Source organism: Macrosteles quadrilineatus, unplaced genomic scaffold (genome assembly GCF_028750875.1).
Source record: "Macrosteles quadrilineatus isolate MER2022 unplaced genomic scaffold, UCM_ALF_1.0 Scaffold_1__1_contigs__length_201487025, whole genome shotgun sequence".
Taxonomy (NCBI): Eukaryota; Metazoa; Arthropoda; class Insecta; order Hemiptera; family Cicadellidae; genus Macrosteles; species Macrosteles quadrilineatus.
In genome coordinates, this window is record NW_026542594.1 from 2,511,423 (window position 1) to 2,535,589 (window position 24,167).

At 37.4% G+C, this 24,167-nt stretch overlaps 2 protein-coding genes across 2 annotated transcripts in view; one reads left to right on the forward strand and one right to left on the reverse strand.

Moving 5' to 3' along the window:
- The first annotated feature begins 165 nt into the window (after nt 1–165).
- On the forward strand, nt 166–1,452 carry LOC128983644 (AP-1 complex subunit mu-1-like). Its single transcript, XM_054403016.1, has one exon. It carries the CDS (start codon nt 166–168, stop codon nt 1,450–1,452), a length of 1,287 nt encoding a protein of 428 aa, XP_054258991.1.
- A 245-nt stretch (nt 1,453–1,697) lies between these two features.
- Nucleotides 1,698–24,167, reverse strand: part of LOC128983698 (uncharacterized) — a 56,264-nt gene continuing 33,794 nt past the window's right edge. The window contains exons 5-6 of the mRNA XM_054403098.1: nt 12,111–12,256; nt 1,698–2,993 (exon numbers count right to left, since the gene is read on the reverse strand). Of these exons, the coding sequence (XP_054259073.1) occupies nt 12,129–12,256 (128 nt within the window). The 3' untranslated portion in view covers nt 1,698–2,993; nt 12,111–12,128. The remainder of the gene's footprint in view (nt 2,994–12,110; nt 12,257–24,167) is intronic.

Sequence of the window (24,167 nt, forward strand, 5' to 3'; positions counted from 1 at the left end):
TTGGCTATACAGTATAGAGTTCTATAATCAATGGCAGACCCGCCCAAAATAGGACTCTTTTTCTATATGCATTTCTTTAATCAGCTGTTATAGCAGATAATGAAAACAACAACAAAAACGTCTAGTCACTATTTGTGTTCCCATTTTCTTTTTGTGATCTTTATCATGTCTATTTCTGCAATACACATAGTCGACTTGTTGGGCAAGTCTCTGATATCCAGGAACTACCGCCACAGCCACGAGTCTGATGTGATGGACATGTTCATGCCCGCAATTATGTCCACGGGAGAGATGTCGGCAGCACCGGTGCTACAGGTAGGAGACATCACTTTCGCCTACGTCAGGACCAACAACGTGTACGTGGTAGCCACCGTCAGCAGCAACGCTAACATCTCACTCGTCTTCGCGTTCCTCTACAAAGCACTCAACGTCATGAGAGAGTACTTCAGGGACGTTCAGGAGGAGAGTATACGTGACAACTTCGTACTATTGTACGAGATCTTAGACGAGATCCTGGACTTTGGCTATCCACAAATCACCGAGAGCAACATACTAAAGGAGTACATAACTCAGGAGAGTAGGAAGCTAGGAACACCTAACGTCCCAGACGCTGTAACCAACGCTGTGTCGTGGAGATCTGGTGGTATCGTGTACAAGAGGAACGAGGTGTTCCTGGACGTCGTGGAGTCAGTCTGCCTCACAGCCAAGTACAACGGTGCTGTGGTCACCAGTGAAATACATGGTTCGATCATGATAACGTCAAAACTATCTGGAATGCCCGAACTGCATCTTGGAATCAACGATAGGCTGTTTCGTGATAAGGAATCTACTGAAAACGGAAAATACGTTGACCTGGACGAACTCAAGTTCCACCAAAGTGTTAGGCTGACGAAGTTCGATCAGGATCGTACTATAACCTTCGTTCCTCCTGACGGTGAGTTTGAGCTGATGTCCTACCGCATCAATACGTACGTCAGGCCCCCGGTCTGGGTGGACTGTGTGACCCGACTGTCCAGACAGCGTGTGGAGTACACGGTAAAGGTGACGTCACACTTCAAGAACCGTCGTTCAGCAAGCTTCGTCCACATACTCATACCAGTCCCCGGTGACGTTGACTCGCCCAAGTTTCAGTTTGGTGTTGGAACCGTGAGTTACGTCCCAGAGAGCAATGTGATCAAGTGGTCTATCAAAAACCTGGAAGGGTGTAAAGAGTACTTCATGATCGCGCAGTTTGGCCTTCCTAGTGTCCCTAGTCTGGACAAGGAGACTCCGCGTCCAATAGAGGTACAATTCGAGATATCCGCATACAGCATCTCCGGACTAAGTGTTCGTTACCTCAAGGTGACGGAGAAGAGCGGTTACCAGGCGGTACCGTGGGTCAAGTACTTTACCAAGAGTGGAGAGTATCACATACGACCGCGGGACCCAGTATCTGTCAAAGGAAGCTCTTAAATCTAGGCTTACTGAACAGTGGACCATTGAGCATTAGTTGTACTATGTAGCATAGCAGCTGTTGTAATAGGCTACTGTTCAATTTTTCGTTTGCACCTAAAGCAGGAAAATATACCTACCGTACTCATAAAGATTACTTATGACGATAAGTCATGTTATAAATATAGAAATAGGTACAATAAAACTTTTGTAAAATATATCATATTTATTTACAAACATTTGTCTAAAAATATACATCTCTTATACTAATAGGCTTATTTTACAGCTTTCGTAAACTAGCTTACTTGTCTAATCTGGCTTCCTGCTTACGAGAAATATAAATAGTCTTACTGCTATAAGGTTTTGGCAAAGCTAATATTATTGTATTGTTTAAATGTCGGTTTTATGAAACTTGTTTTGTTTTGCTGGGATGGCAAAATGTCGTTACTAAGGTAAACTTAGTTGGAAAAGATTATGTTTAAATCATTGGCTGTGAAATAGACCTCTTTAGAAGTCATTGGTTCTGTTTCAACTGTTTGGCGGACTCAAGATAAAAAATATAGAATTAATTCCGATTACAAATGTCAACGAGCCAATATTTATTGAATCATCGTGATTTTGACGTCAAATTTTGTAACTTATCGCTCGACTTTAACTAAAACTAATATATGTTAAGCACCTGCCAGGTATGGTCAAACCCTCATCTTATTACCTGAAAATTTTTGCTTTGAGGGTGTAATTAGATTATGCTACAATTAATGTTTGTGATAATGTTTACAATTTATACTAAAGTAGTTTTTGAAGTTTTTACATTCAAATGCTGGTCTAAAATATAGGGCTACGTTCTTTATGATCTATTATTAAATAAAAAAGTATTCAGAAGATGGTTTTGGCAATCATAGTTCACGTTCAAATTAATAAGTTTGATATGATGGCAGTCTGTTTGATTATGGATTATAGATGATTATAGATTATAGATGAGTTTTATGACTTTACATTAGAAAAAAGAATGAATTACATTTCACATAATATAAATAACTATGAGATAGACCTCTATAGATATTGGTACTAATGAAACACGCTTTAAAATACCTTTTCATAACAACATGGCTGAACATTTAACGTCAACATTACCGAGCAATGAGGCAAGATAATTATTGACTCTCGCATTAATATATTCGAAAAAAGTTGATATCCTCTAAAATCTTATTCCATTCCAGATGTTAGAAGTAGACTGGAATTGGTATAAATTACCGAATAACGCAATGCAATAACGGTGTATAATCGGTGTTATTGCGTGAAACATTTCCTACCACACAATACAAACTACAGCTCAGCTCAATGTTGTTTGCCAAATAATTTTAATAATCAACTACTCTCCCTATCAAGTAACGCACATTGTTGTTGTATGCACTGTGATTGCCTGGTCGTTGTTTTTGGTAAAGCTTACATAGCCGAGTAAACTGTCAGGTCATTGTTGTGATGTATACACTGTACAGTGAACAGCCATCAGTCGACGAGGGCTGACTCTTATTGTAGTCACAGGTCTCTGGATAACTAATCTGGAACATTAGATCACATCAGACGTTAGAAATCAACAATCAGTCGTGTGATGAAACCAAAGACAAAAGGTCATCCAACAAAGAGCCTGGATGATCAATTACTGTAAGGCTTCCAAATATTGGTATTTTACATCTCAGTTTCTTCACTGGATAACCTCAGTGGAAGTAGTCCAGTAGACGTTTGTCATAAATTGTAGAAAGACAACTCATATCCCCTTCAAAAATAGACATAGCACAATGATTGGTTTCGTCCCGTACACATTTCTCCTTCGATTGGTAGGTACGCATTTATATTATTGTTGTTGTTATGCTCTATCTGCTGTTATCTGTTCTGTTAAACTTACACTCAAATGACTCGTTCTTTTGCCTTTTTCAGTGTGTATCGCAACTCCGAAGAAGACGACAATGCATTACAAAGGAAAAGAATTTCACTCCTTATCACAAGGCTGAGACTCAACAAGGACGATCCTTCTACAGGCTTTCCTCGAAAAAGGAAGCTCTCTTGTAATATGGCTAAAAACGGTATCTACTTCTAAGTGTTTAAACACAAAGTTGGTAAAATAGATTTTACTTATGTACTTCTCGTATTTTCCCTTTTTTAAACATTTGCGAAGCCTAAACTTTTTAAGTAAAGAATTTTAATAAATCTAGCCACATGAGACTGGTAAGAAACAAAAATTTAGTTTTAGTTTTTGGTAAACATCAGGTAGATAATGCTTACGTTGGTAAATATTAAGCCTAGTTTCGTGGTTACATAATTACTTACGTTAGGCACCGAGGAATGTATCTGGTATGTTAATCTGGTAATCTAGAGTAACTACATCAGAACTGACAAGTAGGTTATGAAACCAACCAGTGTATTTTTCCACTCTTTTAACTACAATTGACTTAATCTTTGAAAGCTACATTAGAATAGTTATTGCATCATATGTTCCCTAGCTATTATAGTTACCAACTCTCGGGTTAAAGCCTACTATGTCTCTAGGTAGCTACTAGCAACTAAAACTCTATGTTCTAGGGCCCTACTTAACTTCTAAGTTACCTCTATGTTCTGGTTCTACGTTCTATGTTATGTTATAAAAGAAATCTAACATACAACACATACATCAAACATGTGTGGCGTCAACTTAGCCACATCTGTGATGCCTTTGGTCTATACTTTATTTAATATTTATTATGTAACAGCTGTTGCTAGTTTTGTTAAACATTTAGTTTGGACTACGTCATGATTTAGTACACTTCATTATTCGTTTGTAAATAAATCATTATCAACTATTCGTTCATATAGTGGTGAATTTAATTCATACAGATTAAATATCCCTATATATTGGTGACCCCGAACAACAACAACCAGAAACACGACATTCCTTCATCAATATTACCAATGTCGCTAGAAGAAATCGAAGCTCAATTGGCGAATCTACGAGCGCAACAAGATGAACTATCTACCAACGTTCAGCAACGCAACGACCCTGGTAATGTATCAGTGAATCGAGTTGCAGTAAAGCTTCGCACCATTCTGGGCCGATCGACCTAGTCTATGGTTTGCTCAGGTAGATTCCCAGTTCGCCATCTCAGGCATCACAAGCGATGACAATCGGTTCCACTACGTCGTTTCTCAGCTTGAAACACGTTACGCAGTGGAAGTAGAGGACATCATCACAACTCCGCCTGCAACGAATCGTTACGCTGTACTTCGTTCGAAGCTTATTGAAAGGTTGTCTACTAGTGAAGAAGAATGTGTACGCCAGTTGATCAGCGACGAAGATATCGGAGATCGCAAGCCATCGCAGTTCTTACGCCACCTACGTACTCTGATCGGTCCAGCCCAACTACAGGACAACATCCTTCGAGCACTCTGGCTACGTCGTCTCCCTATTAACATACAAGCGATCATCACAGCTCAAAATGAACTTCCACTGGATAAACTTGCAGATATAGTGGATAAAGTCATTGAAGTTTCTACAAGAACACCACAAGTATCAGTAAATGCTACGAAAACTCGTGAACACACACAGTCTAATGACGACCTCACTGCTGCTATTTCGAGATTGACGCAAAGGATTGACGCACTCGAAGTATCACTTCAGCACAATCATTCGACCAATCATGACAAGAAAACATCAAAGAACGCGAATAAAGATCAGCACAAATCTACAAGTCATATCTGCTGGTATCATGCTAAATTTGGTGAGCACGCGTCAAAATGTATTTCTCCTTGCTCTTACGCGGGAAACTCCAAGGACGGCCAGTAACAGCGGCAACTGACTGTCAAGCATCCAGCCGCAGAATTTTTGTCTCAGATAAAAAGTCGAATCTCCGGTTCTTGATCGACACCGGCTCTGACGTTTCATGTTATCCCAAACGTCTTCTACGAGACCGTCGCACATCTACAGACTTTGAACTAAGTGCCGCCAACGGTAGTACTATCAAGACTTACGGAACCTGTTCTATGACATTGGACCTAGGCCTACTCCGTAGTTTTGCATGGCAGTTCACAGTTGCAGATGTCAGTGTTCCAATCATTGGCTCAGACTTCCTCAGTTACTACCATTTGCTTCCTGACTGTTGACTGTTGCGACTTCACGATGCCACAACTGGACTTATTACAGGAGGACAACTTTCCGTTACGACTCAAAGTAGCGTATCAATTACTCCCAACTATCAGCAACTTAACTTATGTTCTAGGGCCCTACTTAACTTCTAAGTTACCTCTATGTTCTGGTTCTACGTTCTATGTTATGTTATAAAAGAAATCTAACATACAACCAGTGTTGGGGAAGCTACTTTTAAAATGTAGCTAGCTACAACTACTGCTACATTTCCTAAAAAGTAGCTTAGCTACAGCTACAGCTACAGTTCAGAAAAAGTAGCTAGCTACAACTACAGCTACAATGAAATGTAGCTACAGCTACAATTTTAGCTACTTTTCCAAAGACGTTACTGTTTATTCCACGCACATTAGGTAAATGTAAAATTAATTTCAACTTCATTTTTATTGAACAAACATTTTAACAAAAAAATGTCACATTAACTAACATTACTTGGAAAACAAATTATTCCTAGAGTGTATTTAATTTGTTGGTATTATAAACTGAACATTACAACAACATCAGAAACAAATAGTTGGGTGTCCCATCATATTAAGTACCTACTTATTTTTAAACAACTTATTGCATTATTTTTAAGCAACTTATGTAAATTTCATTAAGTTCAAAGGACACACAACCAAACTATATTTTAAAAGCTCATTTTATTTCTTAAATATAGATTCATTTATAGATGTCTTATATAAACAATTAAGACCAATAAAACTGTAAAACGGTTATTTAAAAATATTTTTTTGTGTTACAGAGCCTAGCCTACTGAAATTGGAGTTTATTGCCTTTCTTTTAATGTTAAAAACGACATTGCTATAACTTTTAAACATAGTGATAAGTTACTTGTTCTATGAATAACACTTTTCAATGTCAAGAAATCGCCCTTTATTGTCATTATACATAGGGCAAATGGTGCTTCAACCTAGTTGGTACAGAAAACAGTATTCAGCAACTCATACTGAAATCGGCTTTTAATTTAAACATGTTGAAAATTGTAAAGTAACAAATTTGAAAATAACATGTAGGCCTACTTGGCTATGTAACAAGTTGGCTATAGTAGGCTTGTTCTTGCAAGGACTAAACAGATATATTCATAATAATTGAACTTGGAACTTGGCATTCTTCTTAAACCATAGCATAGCCTAGGAATAGTCCTATACAAGAGCTGTTAGCAGGAGCAAACTATGCTATTTTTTCAATGTAAGTTTCATGTTATATGGGGATTTTTTCGTTACAATTATCATGTAGTCTAGGCATATCTTAAATCTCAAGTAATTTCCTCTCTGTTAATTTAGTAAACCTTTGAACAATCTTCGTAATCTAACCAAGGAAGGGCTTGTGATGATGAACCAATATCAACAGCTGAAGCAAAGGATAGACCAGCTTTCTCATTATTTTAAGGTTTAGTGTTGGTTTTTGGTTTCCATTAAAACCCAAGTTGAAACACTATCGATGTAATAAAGAAACTAAATTGACTACTAATTTCCCTGTCAATCACTTGCAAGCATTCAATAGCTTCTCTTGTCACCGGTAACGTTTAAACGTCGTCTGTATCTAGCGATTTTATTTTATCTGACAGTAATCATAGAGTAGTAAATTAAGGAAATGAGAGCCAAAAATGTGGATAACACTCATTTAATGGCCTCCATGTCCACACAACGTTGTAATAGGGAATGAAACGGCTGCAACCAGCTGTATGAAGCCAAGAAAGTAGGCCTAATTTTTTTTGAAAATCTCAGTTTGAAAGAGGTTGTTTCACGTAAGGTTGAGGTTATGATAAAAATCGCTATCTCAAACAATGTTAATGTAGCGAGAAAAGTAGCTAAAATTCCGCTACAACTACTTTAAAAATGTAGCTAGCTACAGCTAAAGCTACAAAATCTTAAAAGTAGCGTAGCTACAGCTAACGCTACAAAAAAAGTAGCGCGCTACTGTAGCGTCGCTACTTGTAGCGCGCTACTTCCCATCACTGCATACAACACATACATCAAACACCGCATCTGTGCCTTTTCTAAATGTTTATCCGTAGTCACTACTTCTCCCATCTCTAAAATCCTGCATGAATTCCCTGAAATTACTCGCCCTCCAGGATTGCCTCGAGAAGTGAAGCACCAGACAGTACATCATATACACACGACGCCAGGACCTCCTGTATTCTGCCGACCACGACGACTGGCCCCTGAAAAGCTCAGCATTGCAAAAAGTGAATTTGCCGACATGGTAAAATGTGGTACTGCACGTCCATCAGACAGTCCGTGGGCTTCACCCCTGCATCTGGCGCCAAAAGGAGAAAATGGATGGAGACCGTGTGGAGACTACCGTGCATTGAATGCACGCACCACTCCTGACAGGTATCCTGTTCGACACATTCATGATTTTTCAAATAATCTTTCAGGCTGTAACGTATTTTCTGTTATAGATCTAGTAAAAGCATACCAACAAATCCCTGTACACCCAGATGACATATGCAAAACTGCTATCACAACTCCATTCGGCCTTTTCGAGTTTCCATTCATGACTTTTGGGTTACGTAATGCTGGCCAAACATTCCAGCGTTTCATAGATGAAGTAACCCAAAACCTAGACTTTACGTTCAGCTACATTGATGATATTTTAGTGTTTTCCCGATCAATTGAAGAACATGAGCAACATCTTAGGACTTTGTTCAAAAGACTCCATTCCTATGGCGTTATTGTAAACTCGTCCAAGTGTGTTTTTGCAATGCCTGAAGTGACATTTTTAGGGTACAAAGTTTCAGCATCAGGTGTCTACCCTCCACAAGATCGAATATCTGCTCTTCAGGAGTACCAACTACCTAAGACAATGGGTGGTCTTCGACGGTTCCTAGGTATGATCAATTTCTATCGTAGATTCTTACCTAAAGCAGCAGAACTCCAAGAACCTTTACACTCTCTGCTTGGTGGTGCAAATAGCAAGGGATCACTTCCTGTGCCTTGGACCCCAGAGACTGAGGAAGCGTTTCAAGCTTTGCAAAGCTAGTTTGTCGTCGGTGACACTCCTATTTCATCCGAAACATGACGCCCCTCTTGGACTGTTTACAGACGCCTCTGACGTTAGTGTAGGAGCTTGCCTTCAACAATTTGTTGAAAATTCCTGGCAGCCACTTGGATTCTTCTCTAAGAAACTTTCACCAAAGCAAAGCTCTTGGCCGGCGTACTACCGTGAACTTCTAGCTGTGTATGAAGCAGTTCAGCATTTTCGTCATTTTTTGGAAACCACGGCATTTACCATTTTTACGGATCATAAGCCACTCATCTTTGCTTTTCATCAACGTCGTGAGAAACTTCCACCTGTTCAACTACGTCAGCTTTCATTCATATCCGAGTTTTCTACTGACATAAAACACATCGGAGGTTCAGAAAACATTGTTGACGATGCTTTATCACGTGTAGAAGCTATTTCATGTTCATTGGATCCTGAGTCAATTGCCAAAGCACAAAGCTCAGATGACGAACTCATCAACCTCATAAACAAGAACAATCCGTCTCTCAAAATACAGAAGATCCAAATCCCTGGAACAAACTCATTAATCTTTTGTGACACTTCCACAGGGACCCAAAGACCTTATATTCCAGTTGAACTACGGAAGAGGGTATTTCATTCGCTACATGACCTCAGCCACCCAGGCATTAAAGCTACTGCAAAACTTGTAGCAGATCGATTTGTCTGGCCAAGTATTCAAAAAGATTGTCGTAACTGGGCTCGTACTTGTGAGCGATGCCAACGTTGCAAGGTAACACGACACGTTCATACTCCTCTAGGAACATTTTCTTTGCCATCGTCACGTTTTGAGCACATCCATGTTGACATAATTGGGCCTTTACCACCAGCAGGACCATACAAATACTGTCTTACAGTCATAGACCGTTACACTAGGTGGCCTGAGGTTCATCCTTTAAAGGGGATTACTGCAGAAGAAGTCGCTGAAGGTCTACTCTCGTGCTGGTTTTCTCGTTATGGTGCTCCTTCAAGAATAACTACTGATCAAGGCCGCCAATTCGAATCATCCCTCTTCAAGTCCCTTGGAAGAACTTTCGCCTCTGAAAGAATCAGGACTTGCAGTTACCATCCCTGTGCAAATGGATTGGTGGAGAGATTCCATCGTCATCTCAAAGCTTCACTGATGTGTCATCACGATTCATCCTGGCTGGAAGCTCTTCCGATTGTCATCCTAGGTATAAGAAGTGCGTACCGCGAGGATATTCAAGCATCAACGGCAGAAATTGTTTTCGGACAACAGTTGAGACTTCCAGGAGAATTGTTTGATCTCCCTGTTGACGGACCCAGGCATGAAGATCCTACTGATTATGTTGTACGACTCCGTCAACACATGTCTTCAATCAAACCTGTCCAAGCTTCACGCCACGTCAAACCCAAAACTTTAAAATTTCAGGATCTTAGAAAGTGCACAGATATTTTCCTAAGAGACGACTCTGTGAAACGTGCTCTACAGCCTCCCTACAACGGACCATATCCTGTGATTTCTCGTGATGAAAATCCTTAGTAATTTCACAGAATGGCAAACAAGTGCGAGTGAGCTTAGACAGGGTGAAGCCTGCATATGTGTTACCTGACAAAATAATGTAATCACCCAACAATCAAAGAGGCTTCTCAACCTTCAAACACATCCCTCAAGCTTCCAAACCCGGCATCATTGTTCAGAAACTATACAACTCGGTCTGGTCGAAATGTAAAGCTCAAGCTTCCTGGACTTCCAGTCTCTGCGGGGGGCTGATGTGGCGTCAACTTAGCCACATCTGTGATGCCTTTGGTCTATACTTTATTTAATATTTATTATGTAACAGCTGTTGCTAGTTTTTTAAAACATTTAGTTTGGACTACGTCATGATTTAGTACACTTCATTATTCGTTTGTAAATAAATCATTATCAACTATTCGTTCATATAGTGGTGAATTTAATTCATACATATTAAATATCCCTATACATGTCTCTTATGTCTAAATGTTTTTCATCATCTCTTAATCGTCTCAGTAAAAAAGCATCGTACAGGTTCAGTCAAAGGTTTCTAACTAGAAGTGACCAAGTTAAGGTGGACTGTCTATGAAAATGGACTTATTATATTTACCAATGTTTAAGTTTTAGGTTTAATTGAATTCATAGAGCAAAAAACTAAATTTAATTCCCTATGTCTCTGATGGCTTTATATTCTTAACCACTACGGCACAATAACATGGCCTACGTTATGCATATGTAGTCCAATCCATGATTTTATCATTTTGTGTCATAGACCTAAGAACATTTGTAAATATTGTCAATCCCCATGTCAAGGGATGGCCATGACCGCTGGACGATGACTAGGAAGTGGATGACTAGGAAGGTCAACTTTCACTAAGTTGCTTTCCTCAATAACAGTCTTGCACTTTCATATCTGCACCTCACTCGCTCACACGCCAAGCCAATGATTGACATGTTGCATCATGTTGCTTTACAAGTGCATCTCCTCCGTTAAATAACGTCTATCTTTATTTCGGTCAAACCGACAAACGAGACGGAACTACTAATTTTGTTGAACAGATTCAATGTATTAAGAACAGACATGTATTACATTATGAAAAGTAAACATATTCTTTTTAAACTGCTAAAAAAAATCTTTCAGCAACTATGGACTTTCAAAGTATAATGTTGGGGGGAATTATGAAATATCGCATAAAGAAACCGTTTTAGGATTTTTCAAATTGCCCAGAGAGAGTCTAATCTATCCGGTATGCCAAATTTATCGAAAATCTAAAGTTGTATTAAAAGCTATAAGAAATGTTGACAGTGTAAACACAAACCCCCTATTGTAGTTGATACATTTTCTGTTCAAGTGTTTGGCAGTAAAAGGTTACAAGTTCTGTATAGTATGGATATATCACGGTAGTACCTGCAAAATCCTGATATTTTATTACAAATGATTCATTTTAGTACGTATATACAAAATATATAAAGTATGAAAATAACAAAAATCGATCAAACCTTTTCATAATATCTGGTACAGTAGAAAAAAGTTGCCCGAATTGCTAATTGCTCAGTGATATGTTTTTTGTTACAACAAGTTTGCAAAACTAAAAGATTATTCTATTATGTTGCAAAAGCTTAGCCTGTTAAAGTTATTTCTTAAATTTAACTAAGGGAACCAGGCTGTAAAATGTTGTCGTAAAACGACACTAATTCATTAGAATGTTGAACCTTGAAGACAGAGGTTCCTGAATCTAGCAATTCTATTTGTAGATTTATCATGCCCGGGATTCGCTAAAGTTAAAGTGGATGACAGTCTTGAACGATACAGACGAAGTCGAGTGTCTACTAAAAAAAGTAAGTTTATTGAGTTTCATGAGACTAGGAGGAATAACCGTGCAGGATAACTAACGGACTTGTCATGTTGACCTCTTGTATTTAGGAGGAGGGCAAGTCCGAGTGTCATCAAGGATACCTATATAACTATGTTAAATCATACATTATCTCTAAATACACTCCATTATCTACAGTACTCACTGATGTGCTGGCTGATGACTAGATGGTAGGTGGCAGAGCCTGTTTGCGTACTCTGTGTCTGGGGTCTAGTGCCTGGACAATGGTGGAGCTGGCGGGCAAATTGATTGGCTTGAGGACCAGCAGACCGGCCTGAACACCTTCAGGTACTGAAAAATTAGCAGATCAATGTGAGAACTAATCTCTTGTGACACAGCCAAGCCAGAAACAGACTTAGGCTTAGCAAACTTATGGACACCTTCTGGCACTGCAACATCAGCAGATCAATGTGAGAACTAATCTCTTGTGACACAGCCAAGCCAGAAACAGACTTAGGCTTAGCAAACTTATGGACACCTTCTGGCACTGCAACATCAGCAGATCAATGTGAGAACTAATCTCTTGTGACACAGCCAAGCCAGAAACAGACTTGGGCTTAGCAAACTTATGGACACCTTCTGGCACTGCAACATCAGCAGATCAATGTGAGAACTAATCTCTTGTGACACAGCCAAGCCAGAAACAGACTTAGGCTTAGCAAACTTATGGACACCTTCTGGCACTGCAACATCAGCAGATCAATGTGAGAACTCATCTCTTGTGACACAGCCAAGCCAGAAACAGACTTGGGCTTAGCAAACTTATGGACACCTTCTGGCACTGCAACATCAGCAGATCAATGTGAGAACTAATCTCTTGTGACACAGCCAAGCCAGAAACAGACTTGGGCTTAGCAAACTTATGGACACCTTCTGGCACTGCAACATCAGCAGATCAATGTGAGAACTAATCTCTTGTGACACAGCCAAGCCAGAAACAGACTTAGACTTGACTAACTTATGGACACCCTCTGGCACTGCAACATCAGCAGATCAATGTGAGAAATCATCTCTTGTGTTACAGCCAAGTCACCAACAGACGTTAGGCTTAACAAATCCTGGCACTGCAACTTCAGCAGATCAATGTGACAACTAATCTCTTGTGTTACAGCCAAGTCACCAACATACGTTAGGCTTAACAAATCCTGGCACTGCAACTTCAGCAGATAAATGTGACAACTAATCTTTTGTGACGCAGCCAAGTCATCAACAGACTTTAGGCTTAGCAAACTTATGGACACCTTCCTGCACTGCAAAATCAGCTGTTTAACTGTTTAACCGCCCCTGGTCTTTTTTCCACCTTGTATAACATTCTTAGAAGCGAATACTTATGAGCCTAAAACAGGGAACACTAGTTGGTTCATAGAGATTAAACTAGGAGACCCACCAGTAATTTTACTGACTCGATCATTGGATGTGTCAATTCTCGATACCACCAATAGCTGGACATTGGTATTGGTATTGCGATTTGTTTAACAATAATTACTTAAAAGGAAAAAAACTAATCTGAGTCCATAAATCTAATGTCCATGATTATTCATCAACACACTGTGCAATAGATATCCCGCCACCACAGCGAACCTTCAGACTAAGTGGATTTCCGTTTGTATGTTTGGATTAAACAAGACATATTTAAATAGCATTATATTTACTGAGTAGTGAGTACCTATGTTTGCTGCCACAGAAAGGGAACATTGTTTTTTTTTTTTTTTTTTTTTTTTTGTAAAATGGTAATAGTAAAGTATGAAAATAATAAATTTGATCAAAGTTTATCAATAAACAAACAAACAGTTTACTTTTTCTCCGGTTTGTAGCTACAGGAAATGTACTTATGAATGTTTTTAGTAAAATATAAGTAGAAAATGTGTTTCTTTGTCAAATTTTAATAGTATTGGATCAAACAAATTAATTTGAAAAATGTGATGAAACTTTAGCCATCCCATAAACAAGTAAATTACAACAGTTAACTTTTTATCCTTAAGAATAACATGGACAATTTTATATACAGTTTTTTGGGGAATTTTATCCGTAAACTTTTATTGTTCAATAACGCTTTAATATACGGAATAATTTTTTTTTTTTGCTCTACACTATGGCTGTAACCAAAATTGGACGTTTGAGCGTTTTCAGGGTAAACATCAAAAAGAGCCTATTTTTGAAAAATCCAAAACCTTATAACACCTCGTTCCCATTATCCAATCTTGCTTGTTCGCGAAATTATTAAAAGTTTTTCCAGCCCTACACATTCATACGAAATTTAATCAAAATTGGACCAATATTGCTCGAGTTATGGAGTTATTGTGTTCACGGAGACACACACAGAGAAAGAGAGAGAGAGAGAGAGACATGTAGTGTTTTTAACCTCTGGGGGAAAAAAATAATAACCAAGTAAAACGGACCTGGGTCTTTTACTACCATACCGCCAACTTCATCATTCCCAACGTGGGAAATTCGCTAAAAGAAGATGTTTACTTAGAATAATTAAGCACCGTTCTGGAGTCCAAATTAAAAAGACATATGTATTTTGGTAAATATAGATGGACAATATCTCGTTCGTTACTACAGTATTACACTTTTCCACTTTTACATCTTTCAAAACTGTAGAAAGTATTTTAAACACCCTAAACCCTCTGTAGCCTAGCCTACATTAAAGAAGTTAAACATTTTTGGATCTCTTTGATATTACAATGGAGATAAATATTGGTCAAGAACAAGACAGTGGACAGCCCATTGCAGGATTAACATACTGTAATATGGAGGTTTTGCAACGACGAAACTTTCGATATTTGATGAGATTTTAATGCTTGTATTTCCGTGAGTGTAGTCGCCCTGCCATTAACTTTTACTTTGTTCACGCGACAGACGAATCTCCTGTGTGTAAACTGCGGTTACTCTACAGGAAGATGAATTTAATATTAAGTAACACTTAAACATTTGAGAAACAGTCAACCACAACATAAACATTAAAATTTCAAGCAGGCAAGGTCACTCCTAAGTGCAGCTTGTTCAAGAAGTAAAAAATCAATGGATCAATTGGAGCTTAGCTCTGTCCGGTTTAAGTAAGAAGCGGATTTTATTTTACTATTATATTCTTGTTACTTTTACAACTTTAATAATAATTCAAATAAATATAGCCGACTATACAGTAAGCCAAATATTAATTTTCCTTGGTATTACAAAAAGTATGCATAATGAATAATTGTAAAATCCACCCTTATAAGAGAGGAACATTATGATGACGCCAGTGCACTCAAACGTCACTAAAACGAAACGCGCATCTAAAAGAGGCTCCAGAAAGTCCCTGGAGACTAGACCTTTTAACTCGCTAAACAAATGGTATACTAGATATTTAAACTACCATCACTCCGGTGTTTGACAATGTATTTTTAGATGGTAAATAACTCTTCAGCGGCGGTTTGAAATTAATGAAATTAACATTGCTCTTATGGCGGACAAATCCAAGATGGCTGCTAGCTTCCATGGACTCCTTTGTAGAACATTTATAATCCCACAGTATACTAGAAATTTAAATTATGATCAATTTGGTGTTAGACAAAATATTTTTGGACAATAAATAAACCCTTCAGTGGCTGTTTGAAATTATCCAAGATGGCCGCTAGTCTCCAAGGACTTGATGTTTGCTTAAATTCTAATTAATATAATTTATTTCACTGTTGAACTAAAATGTGGTAAACATTTTTGTTTTGTTTTGGGGATTAAGTAAAACATTCAGTATTCAAACAGAATTATTTCCCCCAATGTCGAGTAATCTTCTTTCTTAGTAATCTTTGTCCAAAAGTTCAATATGGATAGTTTAATTCTATGGCAAAAATTAAGCTTTCCCCCTAAGGCTTGTGCCTTATATAAATACTAGCTGTAACCCGCGGGCTTTGCCCCGTTTAACTTCTTAATTTTCAAGATTATCTCGTTCGCATGGCTCAATCACGTCCTGGTTGAAGTTTGTTCGCTACGCTCACTCACCTTTAGGTTGGAGCTCGTTCGCTACGCTCACTCACCTTTAGGTTGGAGCTCGTTCGCTGCGCTCACTTGCCTTCAGGTTAGCTCGTTCTCTACGCTAACTCGCCTCCAGGTTGAAGTTCGTTCGCTACGCTCACTCACCTTTTAGTTGCAAATTAGCTGTTGTCATAAATGTAAAAGAAATAATAGTGCTGCACCCTGTTGGTAATTTTTGTAACTTTAATGCTTTTGAACATCACAGAACAGAACCAACTTGTTTAATTGAAACAGCTGTTAAGATTCAATAATTTCATTTCTCATAAGGTTAACATGGGAAACTCCAGAGCCACTGGGGCGGAGCCCGAAAGGATTTTTGAAATAAGAATATGCCTATATGTTAATCGGGAATGTGAGCTATCATCATGCCAAATTTCAGCCCAATCCGACCAGTATTTTTCGCGTTCACTTGTCACAAACATACATCCATACATCCATACATCCAAACTTTCTCATTTATAATATTAGTAGGATACTAACACAAAATAAGTTAATTAAAAGAAGAGATTATAACATTGAAACACTTTTGTTGAGCGGAGCGAGCGAAGCGAGCGAAGCTCTTTGGGATCAACTTCAATGCAAACAATATAACACCATCACTCAATAACGGCTGAACACATTTCAGCCAAACTTAACAAGACTACTTAGACTAATAATGAGATGGTTTGCAAACAAATAAATTTCAATTAGATAATGCTAATGCAATTTAAAACGAACTTAAAATTTAAAATTTTTAACATTAGGCTTATGGGACTAAAGTAGCTATGACAGTTTTTTTGTTTACAAGAAAAATGTAAACAAGAGAATCATAAGGTATTTCTGAACTTTCTATACTTTTCTTTTAAACGATTTTAAACCATTCCTATGATTTTAATAAACAAGAAAACGCCGTTAAAACATTTTTTTTAAGGCACGGAATTCACTGAAAATCTAGAAAATATACGGAACTACTTTCTCAATGCGCGGAGCATAAACAAGGAGCGGAGGGATACGGACCGGTGACTACTTTCTTGGGAACCTATTTGTGTTGCCAGCTGATTAGAAACAGCCAATGTTAGAAATCAGGATTTAATAAGCGATATATCGAACCGCATCGAAATCGGTATTTAATCCGATAATACCTCATAGGTTATATTATGTTGAATTACATCGACGGTACAGTAAGTTATTACACTTATTGATAAAACGCAGATTGAACACTGATTTAGGCATGTGGGGAGGTAGGTCGGGGTTTATGAGTATTCGTGACTACATTAAGTGTTTTGAAGTAAGGTTAGATTAGGAAGGTATAGTGTAGGTTATAGGTAGGCGATCGGGTTGTTTATTTGTGTTGCACCATATAATTTTAATCTTTTGGAATGGAATAGTTGGTTAAGGTTAAACGGGGAAACGATTTCAAAAATGCTTGCATATGGTCTTAACTTAACAAACCATCTACAGTATTCTAGCTTTGACTTTATATAAAGTCAATGATTCTAGCAAATTAATACATCTGACCAAAAGAAAAGAGAACATTTGGATTTGTACCTTTGACCATAGCAAAACTAACAATTATGGAATGTGAAAAGTTGTATATCATTATATACTATTCTGTAATATTAATAATTGTTCGGCAAATCCTCATTTTAATGGCTCGGCTGAAAATGGAATCTGCATTTTGTGAAACAGTAATTTGGTAACAATTCAGTCATTTCAAATGTTGATAACAGTAGCCTATCCTATATAAATACTGTTATTTGATTGCCAAGCCACGGACTATACATACGTCCAGTTACAACCGTTGATAAGTAAACCTGGGCTTATAAAAGTACACTTTTAACCACGGTATGGATAATTGTCTAGGCCTGTCCAGAAGTAGGCTACTAATTTCTAATTATTTTATCTACATTGTATATTTAAGGCATGTCTTCCCTACTTATTATATTATTCTGTTTTCACTTAAATCAGCTGAATGCGATGTTTACTTATTACTTATGTTTATGCCTACATTTCAGCGATCTTATTTTATTGTTCATAAGTAAGACTTTTTGCAGTTTTTACGATTTTAAACATTGAAATACATGACTGATAATTCAGTTTATTATAGTCTTTAAAGGCGTTTTACATTTGAGTCTTACATTAAAATAGCCCTACATTTGTAGTAGGCCTATGTTTTATCTTTGACTATCAATACAACTAGACATTCCATCCCCATGTTGAATTTGTAGCCAGCATTTTCATCAAAATCTACTGTATTCAATGGCCAATGGTATTCTTAAGGCCAGTATTAAAATGCCGCTAAATCGTCCTAATAATGGCAGAAGACCTACATTCCAGTTACATTACAATCATATCCTCCATCAAGAATACTTGGTATTAACAATCATAAATTATTTCCAGCAAAGAAAGCTGAGTTTAACCTATGTTTATGCTGCACAGTTGAATTTAAATGTCACATTTCCTCTCCTGTTGTTATACAATACTCGTTTTTTAATAGGTACTGTTTTTTATACTTAAATACTTTAACCAATTGTAAGGGTGAAAAATTAAGTCCAATGTTTTTGTTGTAGGCTACAGTTGAATTTGAATGTTAAATTTCCTTTCTCTTTTTTATACTTTAATGCCCTTTTTGGATGTTAATATCAGATTCCAACTACTGTAATATTTTCCTGGTCAAAACTACCATAATGCACTTCTCGAAGAGGTTAATTTGAATTATTATAATTTTAATCTTTAAAACCAGCATTAGTAAATAAATCTATTGACCTTTTTACATTTAGTTACTTAATATCAAATCACGTTTGTTCCGCTCAACTGGCTTTCACCTCTCTGAAAGCAACCCTAGTATTAAGAAAGAACTACAATAAAATCAAATATAAAGCTTACAAACAGTCAGCTGATCATATGATAATTTTAACATTCAAAGTATAGTTGAGACAGTAATTAGCAGATTCAAATTAATGGCAAAACCATGTAGCCACATACTCCCCTCCCAGTGTCAACGAGGAACGTAACGATGCGGGGGGTGAACACTACGACCTGATCTTGTAAAAATCAGTGTTTTTTTTTAAGGTCAACATCTTCATTTCTGTCTTTGGTCTTGTCTACTTGAGTTTCTCTAGGTTGCATGTCATTTTTTCTTACGTTAATGGTCGTATCGTTCATAGAATCTTGAAGGAGGAATGCCGGTTTGAGTCGGTCAATAGAAATCGACGTAGGTCCTCGTGGAGTAAGAATAGTAAACCACTTGTCAGATCGCGAAACCACTTGGTAAGGGCCATCATAGACAGCTTGCAACTGTCTTCGGGATGAATCGTGACGAACAAAAACATGGTTGGATGTTCTTAATTCTGGATGAACAAAGACCTTCTTAGAAGAATGGTATTTGGCTTCTATTGGTTTGAGATCATTCATTTTTCTTTTCAGATTGTACACTAAATCAGGAACATTTGTTGAGGTATCTTCTGTAGTTTGAAAAAGATCGCATGGCAATCTGATGGACTGACCTAGTGTCATTTCTGCAGCAGTGACATTGTGTTCTGGAATAATATAAGATCTTAGTCCCAGTAGAACCATTGGTAACGTCTGTGTCCAGTTAGATGTGAGTTGAGCCGTTAATGCAGATTTCAGATGTCGGTGCCATCTCTCGATCTTTCCATTAGCTTCAGGGTGATACGCTGTAGTTTTAATGTGATGGATACCGAGATGTTTTGTTAATTCCTGAAATAAATTGCAGTCAAATTGTCTTCCTCTATCTGTAGTAATGTTTTGAGGAACTCCAAATCTAGCAATCCAGGTAGAAAGAAGAGCTTCTGCAACTGTTCCAGCAGTAATATCCTTGATAGGCGTTGCTTCGACCCATCGTGTAAAGCGATCTATGATAGTTAGCAAGTACGTAAATCCTTGAGAAGGTGGCAAGGGTCCAACTATGTCCACATTAATGTGAGAAAAACGTCCATTAATGTTGTTGTAAGCTCCAATCTCAGAAGTAGTATGTTTCCAAACCTTTGATTTCTGGCAAGCTACACATGCTTTGGCCCAAAGTCTGACATCTTTATTCATGGAAGGCCAAACAAAACGTTGTTTAATAAGGTCCAGAGATCCTTTGATTCCAGGATGTGCCAGGTTGTGAAGGGAGTCAAATAACTGTTTTCTGAACTGCTGAGGAATAAATGGTCGTAGTCTTCCAGTACTTGTGTCACAACACAGCTCTGAGCCATTAGGAAGTAAAATATTTTTGAATATCAAAGAAGTTGTGTTTGAGTACTTAAGGTTTTTAAGTTCAGCATCTTGAGATTGAGTTTCAGAAATTTGTTCAAATGATATAGATGAAGGTAGGTCAATAGCACTTATTCTTGACATGAAATCAGCAGGAATGTTTTGTTTTCCTGGAAGATACCTTATGTCGGTAGTGAACTGTCCAATGAAGTCTAGATGACGCAATTGCCTTGGACTAGATGTATCAGAGGGTTTATTGAAGGCAAAAGATAGAGGTTTGTGATCTGTATATATAACAAAACTTCGCCCTTCAAGGAGATAACGGAAGTGCTTCACAGATAGGTATGCAGCCAGGAGTTCCCTGTCATAGGTACTGTATTTTTTTTGAGTTGTTGTAAGGGATTTAGAGAAAAACCCAAGAGGTTCAAAGTTTCCATTACAAATCTGGTGGAGAGATGAACCTATAGCGAAGTTTGATGCATCGACCATGAGAGCTAAAGGAGCATCAGGAGATGGGTGTGCTAGAAGTGTGGCATTGACTAGCTGGCCCTTTGCATCCTCAAAAGCTTTCTTAGATTCTGAAGTCCAAATTATTTTTCGTTTATCAGACTTATGTGTACCCTTACACAAATCAAATAGTTGTTGCTGAATAGCAGCTGCGTTAGGAAGTGAACTTCTGTAAAAGTGTATAAGTCCAAGGAATCTACGAAGCTCAAGAATGGTTTCAGGAAGTTTGCAACTAACAATAGCTTCAACTTTATCAGGAAGAGGAGAAATTCCTTGTTTCGAAACTGTGTAACCAAGAAAAGAGATCTCAGTCACGCCAAATACGCTCTTTGACGTATTAATATTAATGTGATGCTTATTAAGTCTATCAAAAACAGTTTGCAAGTGATTAATATGTTCATCTTCTGAGGAGGATGCTACTAGAATATCATCTAAGTAACAAAAGGTAAACTCTAGATCATGCAAAAGAGAATTAATATATCTCTGGAAAGTTTGTGCAGCATTCCTTAATCCAAATGGCATTTTTAGAAATTCAAATAATCCAAAAGGCGTTATGACAGCAGTTTTTGGAATGTCATCAGGAGCTACTGGAATGTGATGAAAAGCCCGAACAAGATCAATTTTAGAAAATATAGTTTTTCCATTTAACTGGCTGTTAAAATCATGCAAATAAGGTATAGGATATCTATCAGGAACTGTTTTTGCATTTAGGGCACGGTAATCCCCGCAAGGTCTCCATGTACCATCAGTTTTAGGAACTAAATGAAGTGGACTGGACCAACAGCTTTTTGAAGGTCTGCAAATGCCTAACTCAACCATCTTGTGAAACTCCTTTTTAGCTACCGCAAGTTTTTCTGGAGGTAAACGTCTAGCTCTAAAGTTCACAGGCTGACCTGTTGTCTGAATTGAGTGAAAAACTGTGTCCTGTGAAACTTTAAAATTAGGATTTTCTTTCAGTAAATTAGGATATTGGTTGATAAGTTTTGAGTATTTACCTTTTGGGTCAAGAACCAATACAGATTGTTGATTTGAAAGTTTTTGAATTCCAATAACAGATAATTGAGTCCTGTTATCGATTAGTCTTTTATTTTTTATATCAACAAGTAAACCATAATGTGATAAAAAGTCTGCGCCAATTATGGGTTGGGTTACGTCTGCAACTATGAAAGACCAGACAAACTTTCTTTTCAAGCCTAGATCAAGTTTTATGTCTTGTTTACCGTACGTTTTGATAACAGAACCATTGGCAGCATATAATTGTCTATTACTTACAGCACATTTGTCTTTGTTTGTGAGAGGCAAAACAGATATGTCTGCTCCAGAATCCACGAGAAACTTACGACCACAGGGTAAGTTGGTTACAAATAAGCGGCGAGATTGAAAGCCCCTGTCATCCTGAGCCGCATTTAGTGACGGGGCAGGAAGTTTTCCTGTTGTGCATTCTTTTTTGGTGTGAACAAACAAGGTTGAACACATTTTTTAGCATTTTCACCAAATTTGTTATGATACCAGCAAATTTCACCTTGATCATTTCTCTCTTTAGGATAGTAATTGTTCTTATGTTTGACTGGGAAGTTGCGTTTACTTAACTTAAGAAGTCCATCAATAGACTGAGTTAGTTCGCTGACTTGTTTTTCTAAGTTGGCAATCCGATCACTAGATTGCGCAACATCTCCTTGAGCACAAACGTAGTTGTCGACAGCTGATAGTTCAGCTATTTGGTCACCTAATTTAGCTAAGTCATCAAGAGAATTGGTTTGAGAAGCAGCTAGAGCAGTACGAATGTGACTAGGTAGACGTTGTAGAAAAATAACTTTCAAAAAACTGTCAGTTACCTGTGTGCCTGCTAAGGTTCTCATTTCACGAAGAAGAGTTGTCGGCTTCTTATCTCCGAGAAAAACTTCTGTTGTCAGTTGTTTTAGTTTGGCATTTTCTGAAATTTCGTATTCTGAGCAGAGCCTTTCTTTTAAGTCAGAGTAGGGAGTTTGAGACAAAGGTTTGGTAATAAAATCCGAAAGGTGACTTGCAACTTCATTGTCCAGTGAGCTCATTACATAATTGTATTTAGTTCTTTCCTTTGAAATTCCATGAAGAGAAAACTGACATTCAATTTGATGAAACCAAAGTGAAACATTTTTTGACCAAAATGGTGGAATTTTCACTTGAATTGGTGAGATTTGTGAAGCCTCTGGTGTGCTAGGAGTTGGAGTAGAATCTTGATTATTCATTATGGTCCAATTGAATTAATGACAATAAAAAGTACAGTAAGGGGTCACCAAATAAGGCTTGTGCCTTATATAAATATACTAACACAAAATAAGTTAATTAAAAGAAGAGATTATAACATTGAAACACTTTTGTATTAAGAAAGAACTACAATAAAATCAAATATAAAGTTTACAAACAGTCAGCTGATCATATGATAATTTTAACATTCAAAGTATAGTTGAGACAGTAATTAGCAGATTCAAATTAATGGCAAAACCATGTAGCCACACCCCCGTTATGTTGTATTTTGTAATTTGCTAGTATACTGTACAGTAACTTTTATAAACTTAATTTATAAGTTTTTTGTTTATTTTTTTCTGGTTATTTTATATAACCATCATGGCTACTTGGGTTATATTTTTAATTTTCAAACGAGTTGCGTATCGACATATGATTTATCCTGAAGTAGTGGCTTTCGCCGATTGTTTAGGCCTAAGTCACTCCAAACTTTAGGCAAAATAATTCCACTGAATTTCGAGATATATTTTACAAACACACAGACATAGATCGTATTGAAGTACATTAGTGATTTGGCTAAGTTTTTTTTTTTTTTTTTAATCACCTGTGGGGCTGTTTTGCAGATTCCTTTATAATGTGAATACATGGGAGTATTCAAAATATGTGGTAGAATCTTTTTATATTTCTATTTCAGAAACTATTTCCCTTGATTTCAGATCTCAATATTGAAAATCCAGTCTACAAAAAAAACTAATGTCATAACATAGTCAAAGTGTTGATGATAAAAAAAGAAGAGCAATTTACGTGTGCAAATCTCGCTCTGCCACAAACAGATTACGAGGCAGTATAGTTCTCATACGCATAAGCTACTTTCTTGTCTTCTTTGAACTTTCAGCTCTGAGCCATTAGTCTAAGAATCTATTTCCTTCCTGAAACAATTATCTTTGTAAACTAGGAGAAAGAAATCCAAAGAAGTCGGCCAAACAGACCGTTGCGGCCCGCCCGTGTCGTGGCCCAGAACGGCTCAGGTGGACAAGACAATATATCAATTATAACTTAGTTATTTGTCAGTAGTAAACAGTATAATAAACCAGGTGGTAAATACAAATAATTTTTCCTACAGTTACCTAACAATGTACAATGTACATGTTCTCTCACTGATTTGAGAAAGCAAAGTGGCCAATTCGCTCATCAGTGAGACAATGTTAACATTGTCTCACTCTAATTACTTTGTCTCACTCCAGATTTTCAACGTGAA

Coding starts and splice junctions, on each gene's coding strand:
- LOC128983644 (XM_054403016.1), top strand. CDS start 166: ATGTCTATTTCTGCAATACACATAGTCGACTTGTTGGGCAAGTCTCTG.